At 45.3% G+C, this 21,072-nt stretch overlaps 1 protein-coding gene across 20 annotated transcripts; it reads left to right on the top strand.

The window, feature by feature from the left end:
• Positions 1 to 4,196: 4,196 nt before the first annotated feature.
• On the top strand, positions 4,197 to 19,317 carry LOC149915004 (RANBP2-like and GRIP domain-containing protein 8). Of its 20 annotated transcripts, none has more exons than XM_090124612.1 (13): positions 4,197 to 4,395; positions 5,466 to 5,533; positions 6,017 to 6,128; positions 6,796 to 6,948; positions 7,591 to 7,821; positions 9,413 to 9,503; positions 9,925 to 10,459; positions 11,797 to 11,970; positions 12,686 to 13,924; positions 14,172 to 14,506; positions 15,363 to 15,477; positions 16,869 to 17,021; positions 19,178 to 19,317. In XM_090124612.1, the coding sequence occupies exons 1-7, from the start codon at positions 4,321 to 4,323 to the stop codon at positions 9,981 to 9,983; spliced, it is 789 nt and encodes a 262-aa protein (XP_089980738.1). In that variant the 5' UTR covers positions 4,197 to 4,320; the 3' UTR covers positions 9,984 to 10,459; positions 11,797 to 11,970; positions 12,686 to 13,924; positions 14,172 to 14,506; positions 15,363 to 15,477; positions 16,869 to 17,021; positions 19,178 to 19,317. The 20 variants fall into 20 exon arrangements, with proteins under 20 accessions (XP_089980738.1, XP_089980737.1, XP_089980736.1 ...); XM_090124611.1 differs by lacking the exon at positions 19,178 to 19,317 and adding an exon at positions 17,867 to 18,616; XM_090124610.1 differs by lacking the exon at positions 19,178 to 19,317 and adding an exon at positions 17,741 to 18,616.
• The last annotated feature ends 1,755 nt before the right edge of the window (positions 19,318 to 21,072 follow it).

The following is a 21,072-nucleotide window of genomic DNA, read 5'->3' as shown; positions in this document are numbered from 1 at the left end:
TATTACAGAATGATTAACTCTCTTTCATCCCACTATTCGGGAATTTAAAATATGATCATGAAGCACCTGAGACAAAGGCACACGCTAAGAGAGTTAACCTTGATAGTTTATTCTGCAAGTAGATGTTCCATTTGGCCTCTGTATCACGCACTGGCCATGCGGATGCAGTGTACAAATGGAAAATACTCTTTGGACCCTGAGAAGAACAAAAGAAAGAGAGAATCTGTGGTGGGTGAGAGAGGAAAAGTGCACCTTGAAGCAGGGGACGCCCTGCTGGCACTGCCTATCGCATTCATCACCCTTTTTCTGCAGGTTGTTGTTTCTTGAGGGTCAGTAAGTAATAATGCCCCTAGTTCTATCTGGCATGCAAAGTTCCTCAACTATTAATTTTCTATTAGCCCAAAGGCACAATCATGAGCACTCTAAAAGCATCTGTTGTACAAATCTTAGTGATTTTTCAAAATCAATATATCAGAATATATAAAAGTTGAAGACTTCTTTCAAAGCAGTTAGAGATTAGCACAGAATGGGGCCCTTGGGGATTTATTTCCAGGTTGCAGAAAGTTGGGCTGCAGACCAAACACGTGTTTGTTCTTTTTAGTAGGTTAACAGTATTGGCCCTGCATGTGGCAGGGGGGTTGGAGATTCATGATCCTTGAGGTCCCTTCCAACCCTGGCAATTCTGTGATTCTGTGATTCTGTGATTTCTTGTCATGATGTTATGTTTGCCTTGTTTCCTTTCTCACACTTATAGTATTGTCAATCGAGGCCTTGATTGAATTATAATGATTGTATTATTAATATAATTAGTGTTATTATTTTATAGTATGGTAGAAGTTTGCTAATAAACAAAAAAGGGGGAAATGTGGGAACGTAAGAAAAAACTGCATGGAGCAGCAGCTGCGGAGCAAGATAAGTGGCATGAGAACCAAGGACACCTTCAGAAGAAGAAAGAACATCTCACGGCTCTGATTGGCTAAGCAGACAAATGCCACTTCAAGGGTATGAGAGGAATTGTTGGTAGATACAGATTCAGTCAGACATGCCACGCTGCAAAATCGCGCCACTATAGACTTTTTACTGCTGGCTCATGGGCACGGATGTGAGGACTTTGATGGAATGTGCTGCATGAACCTCACGGAACACTCGTCATCAATACACCAACAAATAGATAAGCTACAGAACCTCACCAGCCATTTGCAGGAAGAAGAGGGTTTGGGGTTAGAGGACTGGCTCCGTGGGCTAGGAATTGGTCCCTGGTTTCGAGACATCATACAATTCATGCTTATGATACTGGGGGTGTTAATTGTGTTACTGTTGGTGGTGCCATGTGTGTTCTCTTGTCTACAGCGCTTAATACACCGAGCAATTGATAAGCTAGTAGGAGCTAGCCTAGGTGTCCAAAAAGAAAACAGGGGAAGTGTGGAGAGCGTGATTGAGACCTGGCTGGCTGAGAAAGGCCACACAGACAGTATTTGGCTAGTGAGACGAGAGTCCTTGAGCAATGTAACAGGATGTAAACAAGGCTAACGAGGAGAGAGTCCTTGAGCAAAGTAACAGGATGTGTAGGAAGGTAGGAGAATGTAGAAATAAGAAAGATGAATGGCATGGTCTAATCACAAAAAGTACAAAGAAGGGCTGGGGCAACAAGTAGCTGAAGAGCCTATCAGGAGCTCGGGCTTTGCAATGTGTATGAGCTTCATTAGCGCCAACATAAATGCACGCAACCTTCTGATTAAAGTTGAGACTTTCTGATCAATTCTGTGGTCGTGTGTTTGTCTCCCGCCGAGCTCCGACAATGCTTGTGCATTGGGATGGCATGTAGCTCAGGTTGTACCCCTTCCTCCGGGGTGGACCAAGGATTCCCAAGGGATGCAATGTATGGTTGCCCTGTACCAGGAGAAAACAGCCTGGGAAAATGAAGCCTGAAAATCACTCTCCCTGTTGTTTCCCCGGATATCAGAGATAGATGCCAAAATCCCTCCTGCATTCTCCATGGCCACAGGTAACCATACAGCTTGTCTCTCAAGGCAGAGTGTGAGGGCTATCAGGCCTATCGGGAATTTCTCACTGTGCAGTGGAACCTTGGATGTTACGAAGGATTTGGCGGGGAACTATTCAAGGCTGGGAATCCCCAGAGCGGATCTCTGGTGGCATTGCGGTGGGAAGATCTTACGGTCCACTCTCCCATCTCATTGGGGAGGTACCTGTGCACTTGTTTAACTGGCTATACCGTTCACTCTGGCATTTGAGAAGGATCTATCACACATTCGCAAAAGGAACAGAAGAGGTTTAGGAATCCCATTTGATGATGATACAATATATAAAGACTCAATTGGGGTGCCCAGAGGTGTCCCTGATGAATTTAAGGCTAGAAATCAATTGCTGCAGGATTTGAATCTCTATTCTGGTGGGTGACAATTAACAAAAATGTAGATTGTATAAACTACATCTATTACAATCAGCAGAGATTTATAAACTATACAAAGGAGGCAATAAAGGGAATTGCAGAACAATTGAATGCTACAAGCAGGATGGCCTGGGAGAATAGGATCGCCCTAGACATGATATTAGCTGAAAAAGGGTGTGTGTGTGTGATGTTGGGCACCCAATGCTGTACCTTTATCGCAAATAACACAGCCCCAGCTAGCACAATAACTAGAGCATTACGGGGGCTTACTACTCTTGCCAGTGAATTAGCAGAAAACTCAGGAATAGGTAATTCCCTCACTGGATGTTTGGAGTCCTGGTTTGGCAAATGGAAAGGGATGATTGTGTCCTTATTTACTTCTTTGACTGTGGCAGCAGGAGTCCTGACGGCCGTCAGTTGCTGTATTATCCCCTGCGTGGGGGGATTGGTGCAGCGATTAACAGAAACTGCGCTGCCTAAGCAAACAGCAGTGGAACCACCACCGCACTCGGATAAAATGATGATATTAGATGAAATGGAGAATGAAGAAAGTGAAGAAGTTTTTAGAATCGTACCTTTAAAAAAAGAAAAAAAGAAAAAAGAAAAAAAGGAATTGCAGAAATCAACACTTTGAAAGAAAAAGAGGGGGGAATTGTGGAAATGGAATGTTGTTTCTGCATTTGACATTAACAAGAGCAGCTGGTTTGAAGAAGTAGAACATCATGCATTTGTATTCTGTAACTTATCCTTAGAAATAGTGATCTAAGAAGTAAAATACCGTATATGTTAGCGGTATGTTTTAAAACATTATTACTGAATTATGTGATTAATTCTTTCTTGCAAAACTGAATAGTTGTTAAATGGTCCAAACAATGCGAGTATAGTGTGTTAGGGATTAGAAAACATACTGTAGAGTTGTTCTGTTAGATAAGAAACTGCCAGCAAGAGAAAAACAGATGTAGCAAACATCAGAGAAGCCAGGGCCTCTACACAAGGCCGGACTGTCTCACTCCGTGAGGAGTTGGGACGTGACAGGCAGGCACCAAGATAGCACAGAAACATAAGCTCTTAGTTGTTTAATTACCCCTAGCATTTGTGCCCTTTACACTGGTCACTGTTCTGGTCATCCCTCTGTCCTCGCACAGAGATAAGCAGGGAAGGAGGACAGAGGGGAGTGTCTTGGAGCCCGCCTGCGGCACCCTGAGGTTCCCACAGAGTGGGACAGCTCTGCTTCGTGCAAAGGCCCTGGCTCCTTGAAAGCGTGTTCAATGTGTTTCACTTCTGCTGGCCTAACGAACCACCTCACAGCGGGTTTCCCGGTTCAGAACACTACACCCACATCGCTTAGGACATCTAGAGCCTACCGCAGCTTTGTGAGAAAGGATTTCTCACGTAACTCGGTAACTGCGTTTCTAAAACACGCTACTAATGTGCGCACGGAACTTCCACTTTTCACATCAGCTGTTTCTAAGGATGCGCCACAGCGCGCTTCTTCAGATCAACCGCCCTTTCCAATACCCGACGCAGAAACGACGCTTCCACTCTCCGCGGCGCGGCGCGTCGCTACGGGTGAGCAGAGCGGCTCGGTACGCCTCACCGCGCCGAGCTCCGTAAGACGCGCGAGGGCAGGCCGGCCGAGGACGGGACCGGCGGCGCGCGCAGCCCCTCGCGGCGCCCGGCAGCCCGCGCCGAGCGGCCCGACGTCCCGCGGCTCAAAGCGCCGCCGCGCGAAGCGCGAACCGGCCGCTCGGCGCCGCGCATGCGCCGCCCCGCCCCGCCCCGCGCTGTGACGTCGCGCGTCGCCGCGGTCGGCAGGGAGGGCGTTCCGCCGCGTGCGGCGGGGAGCTCCCTTAGCGGCGCGCGAGTGCCGGCCTTCCGCCGCTCCCTCTCGCTCGCTCCCTCTCCCGGCCATGGCACGGCGCACGAGGCCCGAGGTGGAGCGGTACGTCGCCTCCGTGCAGGCCGCCGCCTCCTCTCCCAGAGCGGTGAGTGCTGCGGCCCGGCCGGCGCCGCCGGCGGCGCTCCCTCGGCCTTCCCCGGGCCGCGGTGGGGGCCGCTCCCCGCCCGCCCCGTCCCTCCGCCCCTCCCGCGGGTGCCGGGCCCGAGGGCGGGCTCCTCCGGCGGGGAGTCGAAGCCGAGGGAGGCTGCCGGCGGGCGGGCGCGGAGTCGCCTCCTCGGAAACGCGGTTCGCCGCAGCTGCGCGCCTCGGAAAGCCGCTGAGCCCTCGGCGGCTTCGGAAGGAGCCCGGCGGCGGGGCGGAGTTCGGCTCCCTCCCGTTCCGTGGGCACGGTCCCCGGGCTTCCGGCCTTCCCTCTCTCGAGGAGCCGGAATAGGGAACGCGTGCCGTTCGGCTTTGGGCTCGTTTGGCCGCTGTGCGGCTGCTGTTGCCGTGGGTGCGACGGCGTTGTGAAACGCCGGCAGGAAGAGAGGGAGAGGCGGCGGGAAATAGCTCTGCTGCCTGCGTTGGTGGCTGGGCAGCCGGGTGATCCCCTGCTCTCTGGAACGACTGGCTGTGGAGCGCGGTCGGTGATGGAAGTAGCTGCTGGTCTTCCTGTTGCGTTGATTTTGGAGAGGAGGGTTGTGCGAGGCTGCCGGCGTTTCTTTTGAAGTTCCTTTCCAGCCCCGTTTACGAGGAGGCGGGGCAGGCGGGAGAGGAAGGTGACAGAAGCATGGACAGGAGGAGCTTGATTTGTGGCATTTGTTTTCTTCTGCAACGTAGATAGGTTGCAAGAGAAACAGCTTGTATGTAGCTGACCCCATTCTCCTCTCTTTAGTCGGAAGTGTGCTTGTGAAAAGTAACAAGTGTGAGGACTTGCTTTGCTACTAACCTCAGTTTCGCTTTGGTAGCCTTTGCCAGTTACTGGGAAGAAATGTTATTTTCTTACTCCTGTGTCTTTCAAAAACAAAGCCCAGAGTACAAGGAGTGAACTGGAGCTGATAGCTATGAAGACACTTTCGGGAGTGTTATGCACCCCTGGAAAGAAGGGTCTCCCTACTCAATTACTTCAAAAGTACTGTATATTTAAAATGTACCTTTTGGTTTTTTTTTCTTCAGAGATCATTAAGAGGATTCTTTTTTGCTAAGCTGTACTTTGAGATAAAAGAATACGAACTTGCTAAGAGGTAATAAACGTTACGTATGTTGTTCTGTTCTTTAAAGTGTGATGGGAAAGCTAAATGAAGTAGAGTGGAGAAATGAAGACCGTTGTCATGCTGTTTTAAGGTAGCAGCAAATGGGAAATGTGGTGCCATTTAAATCTTCCTAAAACGGCAACTTAAAGCATGGGTAGTTACGTGGTGCTGTAAAAACCCATCCGGTAGAAATGTCTTTTATGCCATCGTGCTACGTCCTTCTTACAGTTCCTGTGAGCTACTGCTTTATTTAATGAAGGCCAGTGCTTGCAGGCAAATATGCAACATCTGTACGTGTAGCAATAATGTTGTGCCTTACTTGAAGATCTAGATCAAGCCCCTTGAACTAAATACAGCTAACTGTCCTGTATGACAGATTAAAGTCCCACGTTAGCTGCAAGGTGTGGGGGGACTTGTAATACTGAGGAATACTGATCCTTCTGGTTTTTCTTTCTTTATTTATTTACTCTGTAGATACACATCTATTTATCTCAGTGTCCGAGAGAGAGATCCCAAATCTCACAGGTTTCTGGGACAGATCTACGAGGCTCAGGATAACACGGAAAAAGCTTTTGGGTGTTACAAGGTAAGATAGTCTTCTTCCCGCTGCCCTTTGGACTAAGAATCTTTGAGCCCTGTAGAATTCTGCAGTAGGCTGCTGCTGAAAGACTGGGCTGAGAGTGTTTTTCAGTTGCATTGTTTGTTTTCTTGTTAGCGGTGGGCTTTTTGTTTGTTTGTTTCCTCAGAGGTAGAGGGAATGGGGCAAATACAGTTCCGATTAGGTAAGCATATAAATGTGAACTTCACAGTCTGTGTTTCATTATTCGGGCACCGGCGAGGGAGAGGATACACACAAAAGTCTTGTTGCCAGCACAGTGACTGAGTGCCATCAGCCTTTGTGACTTAATTCTGTTTTCCGGAAGCCTCCGTATTAGGTTAGGCTAGAGATACCCCTGGTCTGGCTGTCTGAGTAGAGCAGCAGCGGGTGGTAGAGGAGCTGGTTTTGACATTGTTTCTCTTATGGTGTTCTGAATTCCAGCAGTTGTCTGGGTGTTACAAACCAATGGTGGCCTTCTTGAAAGGGAGGCTTTTCTTAAAGTAGTGAGAAAGTATTTATTGATAGTTCTAATTTGACTTGCTGGGTCTGTTTAATGGGGGACATGTTTGACATGTTTTCTTTCTCGTTCTACGTGGACTGCAAGATCAAGTTACTAGTAACCTTTTTTCTTATGTGTATGCATGGGGAAAACCAGCGTTCTGTGGAGCTGAATCCAATGCAGAAAGATCTTGTACTGAAGATTGCAGAGTTACTATGCAGTAACGACATCGCTGATGGAAGAGCAGAGTACTGGGTTGAGAAAGCTGCCAGGCTCTTCCCTGGGAATCCTGCTGCTTACAGATTGAAGGTAAATTCCTGCTTCTGATCTCTGTTCTGTGCCTAGAAGAAACTTTAGTTGCGTCAAGCGATGGGAAAACCATGGTAGTAATATTATCCAAGAGGTCAAGATTAGATAGGTTAAGTATTGTCTCTATTACATGACTACACTGCTTTCTAGTTTTTTTTAATTTGAGTTGAAAACTGTCAAGTGTAGGAGATGCTGTTATTCCCTAATACTGTGTAAATGCTTTCAGTCATACAATCTCACTTTTGTACAGGTGTTAGTTTCTGGAGCACAACTGCAATGAAATCAAAGTCTTGAGAGGCTTGTGCTTTGGGATTTTTTGTGTGGTTATGTTATTTTATTTTTTTAGACAAGCTGTTCTGTATTGATGTGTGGCATCTGTGAACCAGGTGGTTTGACAGTCTTAACTTAGCATCTAACTTAGCATCTACAAGATGCAAACTCTAAAGCTTTGGGTTTTGTTTTTTTTTTTTTTTCCCTCACTTCTAAAATGTTTGTCAAACTCTCTGTAGCACCTACCAGCTTTCCAGAGCAGTTTGAGTAATGTAGCCTGTAATGGCGATGAGAAAACAGTCAGGTAACATAGTTGCTGAAGAGGCTCTCGTAGAGAATGAAATTTTAACGTGTTGCCTTCGTATTTGATAGGAGCAGTTACTGGAGCGTAAAGGCGAAGATGGCTGGAATCAGCTCTTTGATATGACTCAAACCGAGCTCTATGCGAGACCAGACGATCCCTACCTTAACATCAGACTGGTTGCTCTCTACCGTTCAAATAATAGATTAAGAGATGCTGTGCTTCATTGTCAGGAGGCGGAGAAGAAAATACCTGTAGACTCCAGCTTAGAGTGGTGTTTGTGCGTCATAAAGACATTTGAGGTATTTAATCATGTTTTGATCCTGTCATAATCTCCCATGTCCTTGAAACCGGTGTTATTCTCTTAGTATCGTTACAATGGCAGCTAATTCTCAAGTGGCTTAACTCCTTTAAATGTAATGTCTGTGGAAACAGTGATTTATTTAGGATTTTCTTAAGCCTTAAAGAGTTGTTTAGTTTCTAGCTGAGGTATTAAGTTAGATACAGCAGCTCCATCAGGGAGGGAATTGCTGAGGCAAATAGTTCCTGGAACATTGCTGCTGAAGAATACGTTAACATCTCACCTGGGAAACTGGATTATGTAGCAAGAAGTTCTGGAGAAACTCTTGCCTTCATAGAAGGATGGTGGTTCCTCATTCTGTGATGAACTTTATGCTTTAGGAATATCTTGAATCAGTACGAGACTTGGAGGCTGATAAAAAATAATTGGAGAGCTGTCAAGAAGGATCATCTGCTGGCCTATTCTAGCTTGGTTAAAATGATGCTTGCTTCTAGAGATGTTTGAGAAAGCAGAGGGGCCCTTGAAAGGTACTCTTTTAACTGTTCTGCTTATTTAAAAAAAGAAAAAAAAAAAAGAAAAAAAATGAATATTTTTTCTGGGTCACCGAACTTCTAGCAGGCATCATTTTCAGTGAGTAGCTGTTTTATGGATGGAAGAGGAGTTCCTCTGTACTAACTGCAAAGAGCAAATGTTGCTAGGCTTGATCCACAAGCTGTGTCTGAGCTAAAGGCCTCAGAGAAGACTCAGTGATAGGGGTCTAGTATAAATCCTGGGAGACCAGGACTTGGTTGAAAATGAATCTTTTCTATGTTCCAGTTTTGATCGTGTGCTTCACTCTGTGAAGCCGTGTGCGAGTGGACCTGATGAGCTGTCTCGTACCTTCCTTGAAATGAAAGGACACTTCTACATGCACGCTGGAACTTTCCTGCTGAAAACGGCCCAGAACAACGAGGCACAATGGAGAGATGCATGTGAACTCGCAGCATTGTGTTATCTGAGAAGTTTCCACGTAAGTCACTCTTCAGTTTGTGCCTGTAATTGTTGCAGTTCTTGAATGCTCTCACTGTACGCGCACTGAACGCCTGCATTCCAAAAACTAACTACTGTTTTTGAGGCTGTCTCCTGGCCAAATCTTACCCTTCCATACTTGTTTAAAAGATTTCAAGTAGTGTGAAGAAAATCTCATCTGTTTCACTTGTCAGAAGTAAAGTGACTAAGGGCTAATGAGTGTGTTTCCTATAGGCTATTCCCTTCTCTGTAATGCAGCTAAAATAACTAGTATTAAGGTTAGTGGTATGGGGGGGAGGGGAATGACCTGAGTAGCTCTCATATACTAATTGCATAAGCAGCAGAGCTTGATCAAGCTTAATTCTTTGCTTTATGGAATAAAATCAGTTTTCCCTTTTGCACAAGTGCTTGCGTTCAAAACATCGCTTTCTCTTGTGCGCTCTTACAGCTATTTGCAATTGTTCAGTTACTCACCTTGTGTCCTTTTCGGGAAAGAAACAAGCTTGTTTCCTAACTTTTAAGACTAAATGAGGGTGAGTTGTTTTTTGTTGAGAAGAAGCTGTAGCAGTTCTTTTCTTTGCCAGATTCCTAAACCAAAGTCAAAACTAATAAGAGGAGATCGTGCTGGGCAAGATGTGCTGGAAATGTTGGCCTGTGACCGAAAAAGCCAGTCTGGTAATAAAAACTAAGCATTATAAATGTTCCATAGTTCCATTTTATGAGCAGTTAATGTCAGAGTTAATGGCTTGTTAAAGAGCACACTTGGCGTCTTGGAACATGCTATCAAACGTTCTGTATTTTAGCTACGTATGAAATACAAAAGAGCGGTTTGATCCTGACACGTAATGGGCTTTTTCTTTTTATTTCCAGGACATTAAGATAGAATTTAACTTTCAGTGTCTCCGAGCCTGCTGGTTTCTGCCTACTAATATACTATTTGTAAGCATTGCTAGTCCCAAGTATAAAAGAAAATATTGCTCCTTTCCTGTCGCTTTTGTTCCCTTCTTTGTTCCAACAGGTTTGGTGCATTTTTTTTTCATTTTTTTGGTGAAGCTGAGGTAGTTGTTTTCAGTCTTCATTATCCTGTGGGCTCTAGGTGAAAACGAGGAAAACACCGGGCATCAGGCTGAATTGTTCCTGAATAGAGGAGACTGACAGCTACATACTTTGAAGACAATTGCAGTGTCATTGTAATAAAAATACACAGTAATTCTGGAGAACTGGATTTGAAAATGCCTTGGGACTGCTGTCAGCCCATATGCTAAAAGGGTGACTTAATTATAGGGAGAGTGTAAGTTAGAAATTTGTAAATATCATAAGGGGAAGTCTGGATTCCCAGCCTAAAGCAGCAGGAACAACCCACTGCATCAAATATTGTTGTCCTTGTTTAAGTTGAGTGTTTGGGAATACTTCAGCCCCCGGCTCCCTCTTTGGATTCAGCTTGAATCGTCCAAGAAAGAGCGATGAAGGAACTTCAGCATCTCGGAAAGCAGAGCAGGAAAAAGCGGGAGTAGCTGAGCCCCCCAGAAGCTGTAGTGCCACTCAGAAACCTTGGGAGAGCGAGGCATCCCAGCCGGCTCCTTCGGCACAGGGTGGGCCCTCCAACTTCTCGTTTAAAATCCTGGAGAAAGGTGAGTGTTAATTGAACCAGTAATTTATTCAAGTGTGCAGCTCATTAGTCAGTCACTTGTTAATGCTGGTCATTGTGTATTACTACTTCTGTCTTAACAATATGTTGTTTCTTTCAGTTCTAATGCACGTCTGTGAATCTTCAAATCCTAGACTTTCAACTTGAGTAAATATGAAGTTGTAGTTCTTTGCACGTAAGAACAGAAATGTGCCTTATGCAGGATTCAGTGCAACTCTGTAGTGAGAAAGGGAGTTGCGGGTAGGATTTTGGAATCTGTCCGGGGCGTCAGAGTTGATCTTAGTGTTGCTTTTTTTTGTAGGGAAGGAGTTTGGTACTGCTAGAACCAGGAGATGCTAATATTGTTTAAACAACGAGGCGTTGTTTAAAATGTCAGGGTGAAGTGCTGACAGTGCATTTTTTGTGTTGAGCTGGCAGTTATTGTGTTCAAGGCCTCGCTCTGACTGGTAACCTACGAGAACAGCAGTTGTGCTTAAGCTTCAACTCGAATTATCCCTTCAACTAGGAGGCATTCTTCTTGTCTGCTTCCATTCCTTTCCAGTAACTTCATATCTGTCGCTTGAGCCTTTGTTTGTCGTGGTTTTTCTTCTTGTACTTCCCAGAAGTGTTGTGAAATAAGCTCTATTCAGTCTCTGGTTAATATCATCTGGAGTTCCAAATGCTCAAAGTTCATCGGTAGCACACGCTGCTGCTGACTGCTTTCCGTTTCTTACTTTCTTTTTCAGTCCTTGGTTTTGCTTTTCCTCTGTAGATGATACCCATATGGCTCTTCTCTGTGGTTGCATTTTGTTTGGCGTATGGCCATCAATAATTCTTGTAACAATATGAAAATGCTGACCTGTTCTTGGTCTGAGACTTGAATTTCAAAAGGAAAGTGTATAGTGCTACTAGAACCAACAGACAACATTTACAATATGTTTACAATATTTAAATTGAGAAAAACTGTCATCTTCCATTTGGCCAGTCACTCTTTCTGAGGCTGTGAGTGTCTGTGTACTAATAAAAGGTGGCACGTATTGAGCTTCCAGAAATATAAGTAAATGTCAAAGGAAGCTAGTATTTGTAGTGGCAGTTGCAAGATTGAAGTCTTCATTATTGCATGGAGGTTCTTTGATAGCAGCAGAAAACCCAAGTATGACGGACTTACAGTTCCTTGGTTATCCTGAATGAGTGTCTTTTTACATAATGATGTTATTTCAAAAGCTCTACATTTAAGATGTTCTGAATGTCGTTAGGTTACTTCATAATGTATGTGCCAAAAATGATCACGGTATTTAGCTGTCTTATCAGCTGTTTTCCACTAATTTTTGTGCTTTGCAGCAGACCCCCCAGTCAAACATGAATGTGTTACTGCTTGGGAAACTAAATCTTCTGAGCAGAAGGCTAAAGGAGAAACTCCACAGGTCCCTTCTACATCTGTCTGTGGCTTTAGTAGCAGTGCGGAGGATGCCAGTCCAGAAGGCTCTCAGAAAGAAGTAAAAACTCAAAGAAAAAGTACGAGTCAAGTCTTTACGAAAGTTTAGGCAATAAATTTGCAGTATGATTCTTAGACTATTTTCACTTAGTGAGAAATAAAGCGTCTGGCAGATTAGAAACTACTTGGCTTGTTTGACTGTGTCTCAAGTCTGTTCTGGAACTGGAACTATGGTACTGCTAAGAACTTAAGTTTCTCCGGGAGAGAAAGGAAACAGCTTTGCCTCCTAAAGTAGAAACAGCTTTGGCTAGTAGAATTCCTCCTAGCAGGTATGTAAGAGTTAAGTGATTTCAGAGCAGTTTCCAAGGGAAATGGTGCTTGTTTTGGAATCGTACTGCTTCAAAGGTACTTCAGTCTCTTGTTGAGTCAAAGCTGTGTGTGTTTTAAGAGTGATGAAGAATGTCTGAAACCTTCCAACAACAATTCTTGTTTGTTTTTTTGTTTTTCCCCAGCTGTTCACTTCCCTTAATCCCTGTTAGTTAGCTGTTCTGAAACATTAGTAGCACTATAGGAAAGTTGGAGACTGAGAACTTACTATCATGCTTTTACTGTACTGCTGTTGTAAATAAATGAAGAAATTTATCAATTTCTGGAAGGGAGGGAGGGGAGAGAGAAAATGTGGCTTTTTTGGAGGGAGTCGTTATTCTTAGTGTCCAGACTTAATGTAGTTTGAAGTTTGTATCTTAGGCTCTTATGGCTTATTTGCTTACTGTTTTATTAATCGTACTGACTCAGTCTCTACAAGTAAGGAAGAATTACATACTCCATCAACCAGTGAAGCAACAGCAACAGTATTTGTGCAGTCAGCTGCCAGCAGCGGAGAAGCAGAATCCACAGAAACTGCTCGCGTGTCAGAGAGTTTACCAGGAGGTGGTGATACAGCTTTTTAGGAAGTAGAACAACTTGCTTGAAGAAGCCTGATGTAGCTTTGTAAGGCTTAACTCAGTTGTTCATGTCTGGATTTCGTGTTTAACCTTAGTATGCCTAATAAGAGGAGAAGCTTGCAATGACTGTAGTCTTCTAGTTTGGCTTCCTGTAAAGAATAGAACTTAATTGCAGGTTAGTATAATGACTAAGCAAGACTGATAGAGCACAAAAAAACAGTATGTAGTGTCCTTTAATTGGAACAGTTAATCTGATGAAGTCTGCAAAATGTTGTCTTCCTCTTTCTGCAATATCTTGTCTGCCTTTCCTCATCCGTTAATCATATTACGACGTCTGTTGTTTTCTTTCTTGCCTTGCCTGCTCTTTTTCTCCTTCAGAAATGCCTGTCTGTCACACGTTTCTCCAGTTCTTTCAAGCTTTTCTTTAACTGTGGAAGATGTGTTAATTGAAGGATGTTAAAAGGCAGTAATGTGCACATATAAAGTGAGGAGGATACGCAGCTGTGAGGCCTCCATTTATTATTTTCAGTTGATTCTTATTCTGATCAAATGCCAGTATTAAGTTACTTAGCAGCCTTCATAAGGGGAACACCTGGAATGCTAACAGTGCTGGGTTATCACTCAGCACATCATTCAGCAGACCTGAAATTTCACTGGGAAATATGCCGGCACACTTGATAGCTTAAAAATGAATTTCAAAGGCTGAAATCTGTTGGGCTCTCTCCTTTTGAGAAGGCAGGGCTGTTCGGTCACTTCAGTGCATGATGAGTATAGAGCTGTGGGTACAAAGCCACTGAAGAAAGGAAAACATCGAATAATTTTGGATTATGATGTCAGAATTGTAACAGTGTTGTTGGTGACAACAACTTCTGGGGAAATCACGCATTACTGTGCTGTGTTTTAGGTGGAGGTAGTCTGGAGAAGAAGATGAAGGAATTCCCTTCAAAGAGAGGGCGAAATTTTACAGTTGGGCCAGAGATGCTGCTCAGTGGAAGGAGCAGCAGGAAGGAGTGTTGGAGAGCTCAGGGTCCTCTTCCATACACAGAAGAAGTGTTACAGGATCCTTATGAGAAGGGACCAAGTTCTTGAGGTGTGTGCAAAGCATGTCATCGCTAAAGAAATGAACTTAGTGCCCTCTGAAACATCAAACAGTGTTTTAATTTGGACAGCTACAGGTGATGCTGGTTAGTCGGTTGAGTGGTTTTTACAGTTCTTTTCAGTATCTTCTGTAGTTTGTTTGGCTTTGTTTTACCCTGGAGATTATACAGAACAAAAGCTGCTGATCTCTGGCTGCAGTGACTAGAGCTAAGGAAATCTCTTCTTGGATTTGTTTTTAGATGGTGAAGTGAAAGTAGAGCAATTTGGGGTCAGAGCTAAAGTTCAAGAACTGGCCAATTCTTTTGAGAGGAGATTTGAAGAATGCCAGCAAAGCTTGTCAGAGCTGCAGAAGGGCCACCTCTCTCTGGCAGCGGAGCTGTCAAAGGACACCAACCCTGTTGTTGTGTATTTTGTTTCTGCCAGTGACGAACCTGTAGGACACACAACCACGGAGCTGCTTTCAAATATTGTCCCTCGAACAGCTGAAAATTTCAGGGCCCTGTGCACAGGGGAGAAAGGCTTGTGGGTTCAAGAATACCACATTTCACAGAATAGTTAGTGACTTCGATGTCAGGTAAGCTTAATGTGAAGGCTTTTCACTGAGAGAAAAAAGCCATCTGGGCTGCAGCACTCCATGAATCCTGCCTGAAAGTGGGCTTTTCCAGTTCTTGAATGTGGTGAGAGTAGCCGAAATCAGCAGGGCTGCAGTCAGCAGCGATGCCTCAAGCTTTCCCGACACTTCTAGAGACCATCGCATTTTATTCTTGGAAAGCTATGACTTCATGGGAATGCCACAGACTTGCATGTTAGAGTTCGTTTCGTTCATACCTGTTATCTGCCTGATCACTTCTCTTTGGCAGCTGTTTGATCTGTAGGCTCTTCAGAGCCGGGTGTCAGCCTTTGGCAGCAGCAGGAGGCGGAGCTCCCGACGTATTGCAGGCAGCGTTTGCGCTGCTCAGGGCCTTGGCTGCAGCGTGCGTGCAGAGAACAGCGTGAGTGTTTGGCATGGCTGTGCAGCAGAGAATATGAAACGGTAGTTTTCTCACTTCCTCAGTGCCTCCCAGCACAGGACTCTGTGGTAGATCAGAAATTGGTGTGCGTGTTGGATTTGCTGTTTAGCAAGTGCATTCTCCTGCTGTATCTTTGTGTGTCTTTGTATTCTACTGTACTTTGACTGCAGGAGTTTTCTCGCAGGAGGGTCAGGGCCATCCAAACTCAGTTCTGTTGTGCTTTGAGTATGGAGCTCTTTCAAGCCTTGATTCTAGGCCTAGTGGAGTAGAAGCCAACACTGTGAACAACAGTTGAAAAGTGTACTTTTCTAGAAGAGGAGCAAGGCAAAAATGGTGATGTAATTCTAGCGATTCAGTTGCAGGCTTCTTTTAACTTTGTGTAGCATGGCATTTTACATCCTGTTACTATGTTTCCTACAGGTGAGTTCGTTATTGGTTGCGTTACTCAAGCTATGAACAACCACTGGAAGTGCTTCTGCTGTGATATCTGCCAACAAGTATTGGCAGGAGTTGGATTCGTCAAGAATGGCGGCAGGTGGGTCTTCACCCTTCCTTCTATCACTGGTAATGATGAAAATGGAATGACAGTTGGGAGGGATGTAGAGGTTATGGTTCCTAAGGCTTTCCTGCTGAGATGGAGTAACCAAAGTGTCTTTTACGAGAAAAAGGTCTAAGAATGCATCACAAAACTGAGAGTGGATATCTTAAAATGTGTGCATAAAATATTAACTACTTGTCTACTTCGACACCAGATTTCCTGTGAAGTGTGTTTTGTACCTGGTGATGTTTCAAGATCAGTAGGATACACTGTGGTAGACACTTAAAAACAAATCAGATGCAGAAGTTTTGTCATTTTTAAATAGATTTTTATTTTCCCAACAGGGGTTCCCCAATTTGAGTCCAGTTTATCACCTTTTTCACTAATAAATGCGCTCATTTCAGTGGGATCCTTCACGTTTTTTTTTTTTTTAAAGTAAACTGTGTAGCCATTGATTTCATGCTTTTAATGCAATAGACGTGGTTATGTAGAGAGTTAGGGCCCGTTTTGCCATCCAGCTTCCAATGTAAATTTCTGAAGAGTCTGAGGGTAAAGCATGGGAGTGGGGCGGGATGAAAGACTGCAATTTGCAGCACAGGGTGGTACCATAGGAAATAGGAAATCTGGGTGCAAACTTGCTTATAGCAGCAAAATGATTGACATTATTTTTCTAATACAAAGGGCAGAAAATTGGTTGTCTTCAGCTGCTTCAGTCATTATCTTGCCTATGTTCTTTGCTTTTAGTTGAGTTGCACAAAGTGTGTTTTTCTTTTCAGATTTCCTTCATCTCGTTTCATCAGCTTCTGCAGCTGCAGAATACATAGCTGCATGTTTTTACATCCCCCAGTGATGCATGGATGAGGGGGCATTGTAGGATACAACACACGTTACTAGTTGTTTGCTTTTTAGTACAAAGGAAGCTATCATTTCATTATCATGGCAGAGGCTGATTTGAAGAACAACCTGTAGTGTTGTGTCAGCGGTATTGTCAGCTTATATTTTTCTTTCTCTGATGTTTGATATCACAGGGAAAATGCAGAGGAGTGCGTTTTTCTTTCCTTCAATTACATTTAAGTAAATCTAAAAGAAGCCTGTGCTAAGAGAGCCAGAATGTAAGCCAGGCATGACTACAGCTTTCTAACCTGTTTGAGACAAGCTCCGTAGCTATTTTCATAGAGATTTGATGCATCCTACTTAGCAGGCTTTTCTCAGAATCAATCAAGCTTGTTTAAAAAAAATAATCATATTGAACTGTCATATTTGATGCTGCTAAAGACATAGTATAAATCCTGTTACTGAAACAAGTGCTAAAAATTAAATGATCTCTACAGAAGCTCTGAAGTTGAAATTGTTCTATTCATGCTCTCAATTAATGAATTTTTGAACAGGAAGGAACTCACTGCTGATGCTCACAAACCAAAGAGAGAATAATTACATGGTTTACCTGCCGTGACAAAATGGGCGTCCCCATCTGTGGAGCACATAGAAGACCAGTTGAAGGACGTGTGGTGAATGCTATGGGCAAACAGTGGCACGTGGAGGTAAGCATCAGCTGACACGTTGTCTTTCACAAGTGTAAAGGTTAACGTACTTACCTGGAATATCGCTGATCAGCTTCCATGAAAGGGTTAGAAAAGTGTGCAGCAGTGATCAGCAAATGCATCTCCTAATCCCATTTTCAACCTTGATGTGCCTGATCTTCCACTGAGAAAAGACCTCTGCCTGCGGAGCTAAAATCAGGAGATGTCCCAGGAAGCATTGCGAGGTCCTTGCAGAAGAAAATGTCACCAAGTGAGAAGCAGGATATATGGAAAGGCAGTAAAGTTCTGTGACAAACGTAGTGCTAGTGGGCATTATAACGTTTCTATGGCTTCCAGTTACTTGCCACGTAAGTATCTCTAAAGCAGTTTAGGTGACAGTTCATATTTCAAGTCTCTGTACAAGATTTACTTCTTTATCTTCCATTTAAGTTATAAAGATAAGCAGTCTAGTCCTTTTGTTGTGAAAATATCCTGTAGCATGTACTTTCTTCACAAGATGCAGTGGTGCTGAAAATGTAATCTTTGTCATTAATAACGTATCAGAATCACTTCAGTGCATTTTTTTTGTAATTTTTGGGTCAAAGACAGTAAAAGGAATGTTATTTTAGTGATCTAAAAGTACAAAACAATAGTTGTAATTCTTATTTTCACGATAGCTGGGCTAATCAGAATCTAGTTGCTCTTCAAGCTTAGTGTTACTTATGTTGAGCTGTTTCAAGCTTTTACAGATGTTTAAATGAGAGCAGCTAATGACACCCAGTTTTCCCCAAGAACATAAAGACGACTTGCCACTCAGGAGTAGTGGTTTAACACAAAGCTTTTGAATGGCGTGGTCTTCCTTACAGCTGCAGTTCTAAGATGACCGTGTGTTAAGATCAGCTGCATCAAGCAGCTCTTTCATCCGGTTGCTGAAGACTAACAAAGACTAAATTTGTCAGAGGACAGCACCTAGCATTTAAAGAAGAGGTATATGTAGTTGTACCGTTTCCCTCCAGACTCCCTTGACTGTGCAGTCCAGCACCATAATGGATAGACCTTTATTCTTTGGAAGCCAGGTGCAAGGTGTTGTGTACACATCTCTGCTTGGATAAATAAAGGAGGATTACATTTGGGAGTTCTGCAAATTTGCAGGTGGATCCTAAATTTGTCAGCGATGAAGGGCAGGTGATTGAAATATGCTGGCATCCCTGCAGACAATAAATGCCATGACATGATTAGCAACAGTATTGCAGTCAGGATAGAGCAAGAACATACACCAGGGAAGAGTTGTGTGTTGAGTGGATGTACAGATGTTCAGCTGGATGTTTACTAAAAATGCGTATGTGACTCTTCGTTGCTGGATTTCAAATGCTCAGATGTTCAGGATTAGGGAAGCAGCAAAACAAAACCATATTTGTAGAGGGTGGAGCAGATGTAAAGAAATATTTTCATTTTTAATATCATGAAGACATTTGTAATTAGATGACGCAAGATTCAATTGGAAACCCAAATCAGACTTGCCATCCTTCTCCTTTTATTTCATTTTAAATAAAACAGGAAAGCTATTGAGATACATTTGAGAAATTACCGTCAATAAAATCATTGCTTGAAAACTTTGTTGTTTCTCCTTCCTCTTCAGCTGTTTTGTTTCCCCTGCAGTCATGTGATTGAAGGAGATGGTAAGCAGTTCTCTAGCTGTTTTCTTAGCTTAGTTACGTTTTGATGAAAGTTCTTTCTAAAAGTGGAAGGAAGGTCCTTTGTTGAATCCCTCACTGCTCCCATTAGACCGCAAAGAGGCATTCTCTCTATCAGACATCAGGATAGATGTGATTAGTCAGAGGCCAAATGGGAAGAAGACCTTACAGCAGCTGTTTTGTGATGATGGAAGATGAAACAGGAGCTAAAGAGAAACCTTTTAGTAGTAACCAAAGGCCAGAGATGCTGGGAGATGCAGAGGAGGCTTCCTGCCCCGCCGGCTTTAAAAAGGGACACATACCGCTCTGAGGGTGACCACATAGGCATCTCCCCAAATGAACTTAGGGATCCATGACCCAGATTTGTAAAATATATAGATACTGAACAATTTAGGTGGGCTTTGTGAGGGATTATTTTTTATTAAGTGCCTAGCTTCTATTGTTTCAGTTTGGTTCTTGGAGATATTCACCTATCTGTCACAGGCACCTGTCTTTTGAAAACAGAGGCTGATGATAATTGCACAAAACCAGGAAGGGATTGTACCTGGAAAGATCTGTCCTGCAAAGGCATAAGTGCAAGTGTCTTAATTTTGAGGAGGAGAGATTGTTCGGTGGGCTTTTTGGACTGTCATCAATGATGAAATGCCCTAAGGCAAATCATTTCACGTGCGTCATGCCACGTTATTTTGTCCCTAGCTCTACAGCTCCCTCACCTAACACTGTAATACACATCTTAGCCTCACCTAAGCCAAATCCATTCTCAAAGCGGGAGGAAGCCTCTGGTATACAAAAGGAGCCATAAAGTAGCTCATAGTCATGTGGGTCATGTAGTCATATAGGGTGAGACCTACGTTCCAGAAATGCGCTTTCCCCACACTTGGGGACTGGGCTGGACCTCGGCGGCTGCATTTCCCTCGTCCCCCACCAGGGGGCGCTGCTCCCCATCCAGCTCAGCACGCACCCTGCGCTCACTTCCAGGGGGCGTTCTCAGCAGCGTGCGCCCTTTGCACCGGGCAGCCCGGGCTGCGCTTTACTGACGTGCTGCTCGGCCGCGTTCACAACGTGTGCTCCAGTCAGCCCGCAGGCTGTCGGCTTTTCAGCGTCTATTACACAGCCCAGTGCCGGAGCTGGTGTGCGCTAAAGGCACCTGCAGCTGCCGGGACAGCCTGAAGAAAAGCCTCGGGAGGGGTTTGCACGACCCCAGGTGAGCCGTCAGCCCGGCGCTAAGCGCACAGAAGGGAACGCTGGAAGGGCCGCTAGAGGCAGATGTTGCCTGCTGGGTCCCCGAAGGGAAACTGCGGGCTGCCGGGGAGAGAGAGGGGAGTGGAAGTTCCCCCGCTGGAGGCTTCCCATTCAGACACTCCAAAGGAGGAGTTGAAAGCTGCCATCAATCCATGCGTGCAGAGCTGTGGAGCGGGATCATCTCGTGTCTGCCGTGGCCCAGAGGGAGAAACGCACTCCCGGCTGGGCTGTGTTACACAGAGCTAACCGGGCAGCAGAGCACGCTGAGCTCCTCTGCTCACTTCCTCACTGTCCCAGCTCCAACCCCTTCCTGTGCCTCTCGGAGCCCAAGCCGGGCTGCAACACGCCTGGGAACCGCTGCTCCCCTCGTTGCAGCCCGTCTGGCCCAGCAAACCTGCCGTGCTGGGCAGGAGCTGGAGCCGGGACCCGGCTCCCGCCTGGGCTACAGCAGTGCCGGTTCCGCCCCGCCCGGTGCCGCTCCCCGCTGCCCTCCCACCGCTGCTGGCAGGGGGCAGGAAGCGTGCGCTCCTCTGCACGAGGCACGAAGGGCTCCTACCTTGGGTGCGGAGCAGGCTGCTCCCACCTCTGGTGCAGGCAACCGGGCTCCTGGGAGTCGCTCCTGGGAGAGCAGGGGATGCCGAGTGCCCGCAGCCCGGAGCTGGCCGCAGGACGGCCTTGCTGCACCTCCTGCCGCCGCGGTGCTGCCCGGATGGCTTCCAGCCAGGCTCTGGCCGCTTCGGCACAGCCTCAGGTGCCGGGCAGCGATTCCCACAGCGAGCACGCCCCGAGCCGGCTGCCAGGCCGTGGGCAGTTTCACAGCTCGTTCTCGTGGCACATCTGCACCCGTGGGAGAGAGGGGAGGATGGGGGCTGTGTTTTGTCACGCTAATGAAGCGTCGCTCTCTGCTCCGTCCCTTTGCTTCCTTTGCTGGGGACATTCGCACATCCTTGCGGTCGCACATCCCCACGTTGCTGTCCTGGCGCTCCTTTAACTCCTCTCACCCGTGAGCAGGCCCAGAAGAGGCAATCTCCGGCTGCCCTGCTCTCGAGGGCAGCATCTCCCTGCAGCTGGCTCACTTCCTCACTGAGTGCAGCCCATGGCACTCATGGCACGTTTCTCCTCACTGAGCGAGTGAC

The sequence above is a fragment of the Phasianus colchicus genome, chromosome 25 (assembly GCF_987193195.1).
Source record: "Phasianus colchicus chromosome 25, bPhaCol1.hap1.1, whole genome shotgun sequence".
Lineage (NCBI taxonomy): Eukaryota > Metazoa > Chordata > Aves > Galliformes > Phasianidae > Phasianus > Phasianus colchicus.
The sequence above is the reverse complement of the archived record's forward strand: the minus strand, read 5'-3'. Positions and strand labels throughout refer to the sequence as shown.

What these genes read in the sequence shown, in the direction of transcription:
- LOC149915004 (XM_090124612.1), top strand. Translation starts at nt 4,321, where the DNA reads ATGGCACGGCGCACGAGGCCCGAGGTGGAGCGGTACGTCGCCTCCGTG. An exon ending in AAGCTTTTGGGTGTTACAAG is followed by an intron (nt 6,129 to 6,795) that starts GTAAGATAGTCT and finishes GGGGAAAACCAG; the next exon opens with CGTTCTGTGGAGCTGAATCC. An exon ending in GCGTCATAAAGACATTTGAG is followed by an intron (nt 7,822 to 9,412) that starts GTATTTAATCAT and finishes TTTCTTTGCCAG; the next exon opens with ATTCCTAAACCAAAGTCAAA.